Here is a 9387-nt window from a genome sequence, read left to right on the forward strand (position 1 = left end):
GATTGTATAATAACCAGCATGTTAAACTCTATTCCTGAAAGATTTTGTCATAAAAGTGATGAAATAAAGAAAATCAGTTTCAACATATCTCAGCATATGTTTCACAATCCATCTATATATGATCAAATAAGATTCTGCAAACAGGAAGTCAGTACCACCCTATTCCAAGAAACTACTAAAATAATCACACATTTAGATTAGCGAGAATATTTTGTGTCTCATGAAAGAGATGTATCCATTTCCTGTGGTGAAACATCGACAATGACAGCGTGTGAGCTGCTCCTCAGAACAGTCACTGCGAAGATAACTGTGCTTCTAGAGCTGGAATACCACATTCATTTTAATAAAGCTGAATGAATAACTGAGGCCCATAAACATCGGTGACCAGATACTCTTTTATTCATTGATATGCTATAAGACAGCTTTTGTACACATAAAATGCTTTTAATAATACTGGTTCTGCTTCAAGGGTTCAAACAATATTAAAAGGGAAGCAAATGCAATGTTTACATCATTCATTACATGTTGACCATGATCGACCTCCAGGCTCACAGACTGGACTCTGAGTGTGCAGGCGTACAGTACTTCTGTTGCAATCACAATACTGCTGCATACAAAATAGAAGTGTGCCGCTGGTGAAACGGTATGAAGAGCTAGAGGAAAGTGACGCAGGAATTGAGTTTCCCTATGTTCCTGAACCTAGTTTTCTCATCCAAACCTTTACCTGAAAAGTCTATAGTGAAAATGTTCTATAGGAGGGTATAATATTTAGTGGCCTGCCACAGGAATCTGCCCTTAAACAATAAAGCTGGGTATCCTCTTGAAGAAGGTGAAAATGATCTCTCGTTGGTACAAAACACAGTTTGAGGAAACAGCAGACCATGGATGTTGATGCTTAGCAAAGACTTCAGAAGAGTTTATGAACGCACCGTGAGACCAGTCTTGTGAAATTGAGGGTGAATGTTGTGAAAACGGAACAGGGTTTCACTCCAAAAAACCAAGACATTGTGTAGCATTGTGAAAAATAAAGCCGTTTTAGGACCATTATGATTTTTTTACATTCTGACATGCATATTCACTGTGATGTTAAAAGCATCTCATTGTCATTCGTGTAATGTGTGCAGACGCTTAGGCTTTTCCTCATTCTCAGTGGTGATTCTTACTACATTCTCATTACTGTAAAAATGGTAAAAATTTACTTTTTTAAATCAACACCATAAAGGCAATACAACTAACTCAAACCACGGTGTATGAACACTACGCAATTGAAATATATCATTATTTTTCTTATGCATGACGGTAATAAGAATTTATGAGAATTTGATGTGAAATGTGCTTAATTACTGTGAAAATAACGGAAGAGATACGGAAAATAAAATAAGCTTCTTTTATGCACAATATCCTTTCTTTCTTTTGATTTTGAGTGAAATATGACGTGTGCTTTATGTGCTTTGTGCTTCAGTTCACTTCATCTTTAAAAATCAGAAAGAAAAAACTAAGGGAATCATGAAGGTGTGAACTGACAGTGCATCACAAGAACAGCCACTTAATGCTTTAACTAATAACACATCTGAAAGGCAAAAAAAAAAAAAGAACATTCATCGTAACATTATATAGACATTCTCAACATCTTCATCCAGTGCAACACAAGCAGACATGAGTGCTGGAAGGGAACAGTGCATTGACAAACAGTCACTCTCACACTCAGATGAAGGCGTGACAGTGTGAGTGCTGCTGAAAGAGTAATGATCGTGTAAAAGGATCTTCAAAAGAAAGAATAAAAAAGTGCTGAGGATAAAGTGATTTCAAGTAACAGGAGTTCTTTATAAAGGGGGAGAGGGAAAGCATCCTATTGGCTCTTGCTGTGACTGACATCTTGTTAGCTCCTCCCTTTACAGCATGTGACAGGAGCTCCATTCAGTCGGTCGCTCATTCAGATTCTTGAATCAGTCTGAACACGTCTGACTCTTTCTTCTTCTCATGTCACTGATGTCACAGCCAGAGAGACCTATGAATGACAAAGGCACAGCACTGAAGCTCTGCAATCACCTCAAGACACGACGCAATCTCGTGAAATGTTCAGGTCATATTTCATTACAAAATATGAAGAAAAAAAATGCATTGTGACATTATTTTCATTTGATTTTTTTATTTTTTGTATCTGGTAACACTTTACTTAATGCCTTTATATAAAAAGTAGTTTTAATGCATTAATTATGCCTTGTAATGCACCTTATAATGCATTATTATATCTTATGAATAATTGTATCCACAGTTATAATAGATTATCTATACTTTAGAAAGTATAATGTATTTAAAACACATGATAGTCAAACCTTCAAATATTATAATGCATTTTAACTTTGGTTACAATTGTTTATAAAAAGATATAATGCATTACAATGTACATTATGAATACTTTTATAATGCATTATACACAAAGGCTTTAAGTAAAGTGTTACCAAAAATCTTATTCTGATTACTGTTATGTAAAAAAAACCATGATATTACTATTATTACTAAATTATATTAATTGGTAAAGTGCATTTATGTTGTAGTCATCTTTATTGTACTGAATTTAATGGATAAATAAAGTATTATAAGTATTAAAAATAAGAATAAGGTTCTTGTCCTGAAATTAGCTTCATTTTCTTGATGCAAAATAGCATTTCTCATGTTTTTCCTAATGATTTTGGGGTGAAATATAACCTGAAGATGTTATTTGTGAGATTTAACCATAAAACGCACACAGAAGAGCACAGAAACTGATGCTCAGACAGACACAGACACACATGACTTAGTAACACATTATCCTGTGTTTCACCGGCTGCAGACAGGCGCTCTGAGGTCAGGACAGGGTCACGCAAATCCATCTGACCTTAATCTGACAGGTCACACACACACGCACGCACGCACGCACACACACACACACACACACACACACACACACGCTCACGCTCGCACACACTCACACTCACGTACACACACACACACTCACTCAAGCTCACACACACGCACACGCACACGCACACACACACTCTCTCACACACACACACACACACACTCTCTCTCTCTCACACACACACACACGCACACACGCACACGCACACGCACACACACACTCTCTCACACACACACACACACTCACACTCACACTCACACTCACACTCACACTCACACTCACACTCACACTCACACTCACACTCACACTCACACTCACACTCACACTCACACTCACACTCACACTCACACTCACACTCACACTCACACTCACACTCACACTCACACTCACACTCACACTCACACTCACACTCACACTCACACTCACACTCACACTCACACTCACACTCACACTCACACTCACACTCACACTCACACTCACACTCACACTCACACTCACACTCACACTCACACTCACACTCACACTCACACTCACACTCACACTCACACTCACACTCACACTCACACTCACACTCACACTCACACTCACACTCACACTCACACTCACACTCACACTCACACTCACACTCACACTCACACTCACACTCACACACACACACACACACACACAGACCTGTGTGCTGGTTTGCTGATAAAGCAGCAGAGGCTGTGCTTCAGTGATGGCCGCCCAGCTCTTGGTCCAACTCCTCAACTTTTCCTGTCCGTTGAGAAGACTGAGCAACTGACAGGTGCTTCTGAAACACACACACGCACACACACACACACACAGCTGAAGATATGCTGACTAAACTAGTATGGTTGTACATCTGCAGTAAAGCGAACAACACCCTGAGCTCAGGAGGAAGCATTTTAAACAGACTCTCGAGATACAGTGGCCTAAAAACCCGAAACAATAATTATCAGTCATCCACAGGAATACACTCTAAACACATGTTGAACTGTAATTATTGCTCTATTGACATTTAATTTAACACTAGAAATATTTACAAAAACTGCCACTGAAAGACACTCTGACAGGAATATGAATTTCAGAATAATCAAACCAGTCAGCTTTAGCTGGAACGGCTGCGAGTCTCTTATTTATGCATCAATAACTAAAACACACAGGTCAAACATATAAAACACTCACGGCTGAGTTATTGAGTAATTTCATTATATTTGTATGCGTTGGACATACATGTAGATGTGGTCCACATGAGTTCAGCTCGATCACATTTAAGAGTCAAATAATGTACGATTTGCTGATTTGGCTTTCTATGGCTTACTGTGGTTTTTGTGAATGCAACAATAGTCCTGGTTGTTTTAGATGGACTATCGTTTGTTTAAAGACAAACCAACTACTGATCTGCTCTCTCCTTCTCTTCATGCTTCCTGAGGTGTGTTTGACACTGACAGACATTATGCGGTTCATTCATTTTGATTGCATTAGAGAATGTACTTTGAACATTTAGATTTTTACTGCAACAGTATCAACAATTTCACTGTTAAAAATCTGGCGCTGAAATCAAAGTGTAGAGTGCTTAAAGTACGATGTGTTGAAGTAATTCTCAGTGTGTCAGTAGTGGGGTGTAGTTTAACACACAGACGTACCTGTTACTACTCTTGCAATGACTTATAGAGATAGTTTCTCAGGTGAGAACTGTTTTCTCAGTAGATTTGAGTGAGTTTACTCAGATTGGAGCTCAAACACATGTTAAGACTGCAGTGTGCATCAGTGGAGGACTGAGCTGTAAGCGCCCTCTTGAGGAAGAACTGTGTGTGACTCACCGGATACACCCTAAAACGGCTCGTTCTAACACGCCCCCACATATCTACCTCACTATGTGGAAATATTTGCATAATGCCGCCATGTAATTAAATCAAAATATAACAATGTGCATGAAAGCACTGCATCATAAATGAATGTAATGTTTTAATAAATTAGATCATTATTTTTACTATTACTACCACTTTGAGAAGTACATTCAACTGTACAAGAGAAATATATTTCTGTCATAATTTCCTGACGTTAAACTGAACTTTTATTTTGGCAGGTTGTAAATTATTTAAAATATTTTTATCAATATTTTGGATTGTTTTCAATAAATACTGATTATAAATAAATAAATAAATACTGATTTATCACCCAGCCCTACTAGTCCTGTCTTAAAGGAACACTCCACTATTTTTGAAAATAGGCTCATTTTCCAACTCCCCTACAGTTAAACAGTTGAGTTTTACCGTTTTCGAATCCATTCAGCCGATCTCCGGGTCTGGCGGTAGCACTTTTAGCTTAGCTTAGCATAGATCATTGAATCTGATTAGACCGTTAGCATCTCGCTCAAAAATGACCAAAGAGTTTCTATATTTTTCCTATTTAAAACTTGACTCTTCTGTAGTTACGATTGTTAAGTGTTAAGTTGCGATTTTCTAGGCCGATATGGCTAGGAACTATACTGAGATCGGCTGAATGGATTCGAAAACGGTAAAACTCAACTGTTTAACTGTAGGGGAGTTGGAAAATGAGCCTATTTTCAAAAATAGTGGAGTGTTCCTTTAAACGACTGTAAACAGGTGGGACAAAAAATAAAAAATAAAAAAGTTTCTCACCTCGACTTTTTTCTTAGGCTCAGTGCCGCCTCCTGCTGTCCCTTCAGCTCCCTGCAGGCCTTCAAAACACTGCTTACACATGCGGATGTTCCTGCTCTCCGACACCTTCAAACACTTCCCACAGACGGCCTGCAGATGAACACCGGCACACGTCAGGACGCACTGCATCGCATCAAACCTGTGTTTGTGTGTACGCAGCCGACTCACGTACCGCGCCGCAGCTCTTGCAGTGGTGTTTGCGTTTGGTGAAATGGAAGGCCTCGCTGCAGCCTTTGCATGTTTCTTTCTCCTTCTCTCGTTTCTTTGAGCTCTTCTACACACACATACACACAGGTTAACACAGTGACGTCTAGCCTGTATTCAGATGTGTCTGTCTGTGTGCGTCTCACCCTCTCATGCTGAGCTCCGTCTGCCTCACATGTGCTCGTGCTGCTCCACAGGCCCTGCGAGCAAACCACAGAATCACACATGAGGAGGAGAGGAGAGTCACATGATGTGTGCGTGTGCTTGTGTGACGATGAAACACAGGACTGTGCTTTTAAAGTGTGACCACTAGATCATGCCCATGTCACATTTCACTCCGAAACCAAGGAACATTCCCAAATGTTCTTAATTCCAGTGTGACTAACAACAGCGGAGCACAGAAAACATGACTAAGTAAGGCTAGTTTGGAAAGGGTTGAGTGCATGAGGGATGTGTTACCGGCGTGTCAGGCGTGTGCTCATCATCACGGCTACAGGAGATGTTGAAGGCTTTGAACGTCTCGCTGTTCTGCTTGTGCTTCTCAATCGTCGCCAGGATCACCTGCAAACAGATGGAGAGCATCCACACCTCAGCTCTGATGATCAAGTGCGCTCACAACTGAGAAACGACAGATTCAAGTGAACTGAATCACAGATTTACTGACTCTAAAGAACCATTTTTTGCACTTCTCTGTCGAACGCACTAAGGAGAGCGAGGGTAAATGTCAATGTTGATTTTCAGTGAAGGACGACTTATATTTCAGTCTCCAGTATATTGCATGAGTCATATGGACTACTTTTATGTTGCTTTCATGTTCCTCTTCATTGCCTTCCACACTATTCTATGCAATTAAAGTACATTTCTCCTTTTGTGTTCCACAGAGCAGAGTGAAAGAAGATGGGCGTGAGTGAATAATGACACGAAACGTCCACACACAACCTGTACACTGTACTACTGTAGTGTGACACATCTGAGAGTGAAATAAGGCATTCACGAGGACTTGATTATCTTAATTAGGAATTGACTGAAGGGTTTTAGGGCTTTAAGAGATGTTTCAAAGACAAGTTATTGCATTTGATGGAAATTATGCATTTTTCTTCTTTAGAATACAGTGGACTGTTGAATTGATCACAATATGAATAAGCGCACGAGTCAAGAATGTAATTTTGCTTATAATGTCATTACATGCAGTCAATTAATTGATTTTCATGTTGACCTGAAATAGAATTGCATAAAAATAAGAAAAACGGCAATGATGCTGTTGAAGCTGCAGTTGTGCTGAAATCACACCAGAAACCCTTGTCAAAAAGCGATTAATTGTTTTGAATGTGCACTTGGAGTGAACATTTGTGCAAAGAGAATGACTCACTTTTATCCAGTCGTCCTTCTCCTCAGCCGTCCTGTCAAACACAGACATAAGCACACATTCAGACTCCACACAGGCCTGATGGGTAAGAGCTCGTATGTACTGTATATTTTCAGGAAGATTTAAGCTACATTGTGAACATTTGCAATTATTGTAGCATACTTTTTCAACATTAAGTGTCTCCACAAGCCTGCATGAGTATGCATGCTATGATGTTTGAAGTGCGTCTAATTTAAACTTTAGTAGCAAAACCAGAGGGATTATTGTGATATACTTAGTGTTATAATGCTGAGAAATATCAAGTCTTTGGACAGCAAGTGCTGTGTGCGTTCACCTGGCCTGCAGCTCGAGCGAGCGCTGTTTGCCGATGATGGTGAAAGTGTGAGGGGCGTTCTGCTTGACGTTTTCCTGAACCTTCAACCAATGTGAGAACACCAGCATATGACGAGATGAAGACACAGAAATAACTGACCTGAAATAGAATTGCATAAAAATATGAAAAACGGCAATGATGCTGTTGAAGCTGCAGTTGTGCTGAAATCACACCAGAAACCCTTGTCAAAAAGCGATTAATTGTATTGAATGTGCACTTGGAGTGAACATTTGTGCAAAGAGAATGACTCACTTTTATCCAGTCGTCCTTCTCCTCAGCCGTCCTGTCAAACACAGACATAAGCACACATTCAGACTCCACACAGGCCTGATGGGTAAGAGCTCGTATGTACTGTATATTTTCAGGAAGATTTAAGCTACATTGTGAACATTTGCAATTATTGTAGCATACTTTTTCAACATTAAGTGTCTCCACAAGCCTGCATGAGTATGCATGCTATGATGTTTGAAGTGCGTCTAATTTAAACTTTAGTAGCAAAACCAGAGGGATTATTGTGATATACTTAGTGTTATAATGCTGAGAAATATCAAGTCTTTGGACAGCAAGTGCTGTGTGCGTTCACCTGGCCTGCAGCTCGAGCGAGCGCTGTTTGCCGATGATGGTGAAAGTGTGAGGGGCGTTCTGCTTGACGTTTTCCTGAACCTTCAACCAACGTGAGAACACCAGCATATGACGAGATGAAGACACAGAAATAACCATAAACGCAGCTGAACATATGGCTGAAGTCATACCTCCATCCCTGCGATGTCGATTCGCTCTCTGACACTGAACTTCTGTCCCATCAGCCTCAGTTTGGGCACACAATACAGCACCATGTTATTGAACTGGAGAAGCACAAACACACACATCATCAGCACCAGCATACTCATTCTCATTTGTCTTGAAGCTGAAGTGAATGAGCAGATAACAGGAACGAGCTTTAGGATTTTCTTTCATCCACAGAACATAAAGTGAGAAGTTTGACAGATGGTGTTAGCTGCTCTCCTCCACACAACTAAAGCATACAAGCTTAAATAGCATAAATGTATCATAACAAGATTCCATATGACTCTAATAGTTCATATAAGTCTTCACAAATCATATTTTGACTTTAGCTTAAACAGTTTACGGAATATCTAAACGTCAAATCTGGAGCAATGCATCTTGATGCAGCATATTGAAACATTTGTGATTTATATGTCTTCAGAAGGTATGCATTTTTGCATTTCACTCCATTGCTTTTCTATGCAAACGTGCACTAGATGGATGTGTTTGACCACTGCTCTCGCATCTTTTTCAGCATCTCGTGCATGAAATGTCATTCTAAAAACGCAGCACTCAAGTTAAAAGGTGTTCAGCCAGACCTTTTTTGTTGCACTGCCTGTTTAACTGCAAAAATGCATTCTGTGTGAACTCTGATGATACTTTTTCTCTTTTTTTGTTGATTCCATCGTATGGGAAAAGAGCAGCATCAACATTCTGCTAAACATCTCCTTTTGTGTTTGAAACAACAGTAAATCAGTAAATGATAAGAATTTCATCTTCAAGTCAGTCAGTGCTTCTTGTTTTGTGTCAAGAAGTCAAACCATGATAACCCTTGATGCAAGAACACTTTTGAAGTATAGATAAACAGCTAAAGAGTCCTAATCGAGCAGACAGACACACCAGATAGAGGTATCGGTCCTGTGCCGTGCCGTTCTTAGCCGACATCTTCTTTATGTGGCCTTCTTTAATGAATTCATTGGCTGGATTAACGATGTCCTCCTCTCCGCCCAACTTCTCATACACCTCCAACAGCTTGTGCATCTTCTCCTGTGCGCACGCACGCACACACACACACACACACACACACACA

The 9387-nt window shown here is 39.9% G+C and overlaps 1 protein-coding gene across 1 annotated transcript in view; it reads right to left on the reverse strand.

Moving 5' to 3' along the window:
• Positions 1-383: 383 nt before the first annotated feature.
• The window catches only part of LOC107698433 (FYVE, RhoGEF and PH domain-containing protein 3-like), a 19128-nt gene continuing 10124 nt past the window's right edge, over positions 384-9387 (reverse strand). The window contains exons 4-13 of the mRNA XM_016499450.1: positions 9198-9344; positions 8285-8377; positions 8116-8195; positions 7785-7815; positions 6253-6354; positions 5940-5993; positions 5762-5863; positions 5551-5679; positions 3575-3695; positions 384-2008 (exon numbers count right to left, since the gene is read on the reverse strand). Of these exons, the coding sequence (XP_016354936.1) occupies positions 3615-3695; positions 5551-5679; positions 5762-5863; positions 5940-5993; positions 6253-6354; positions 7785-7815; positions 8116-8195; positions 8285-8377; positions 9198-9344 (819 nt within the window). The 3' untranslated portion in view covers positions 384-2008; positions 3575-3614. The remainder of the gene's footprint in view (positions 2009-3574; positions 3696-5550; positions 5680-5761; positions 5864-5939; positions 5994-6252; positions 6355-7784; positions 7816-8115; positions 8196-8284; positions 8378-9197; positions 9345-9387) is intronic.

The sequence above is a fragment of the Sinocyclocheilus anshuiensis genome, unplaced genomic scaffold (assembly GCF_001515605.1).
Source record: "Sinocyclocheilus anshuiensis isolate Anshui unplaced genomic scaffold, SAMN03320099.WGS_v1.1 scaffold1662, whole genome shotgun sequence".
In the NCBI taxonomy this organism is placed as follows: Eukaryota; Metazoa; Chordata; class Actinopteri; order Cypriniformes; family Cyprinidae; genus Sinocyclocheilus; species Sinocyclocheilus anshuiensis.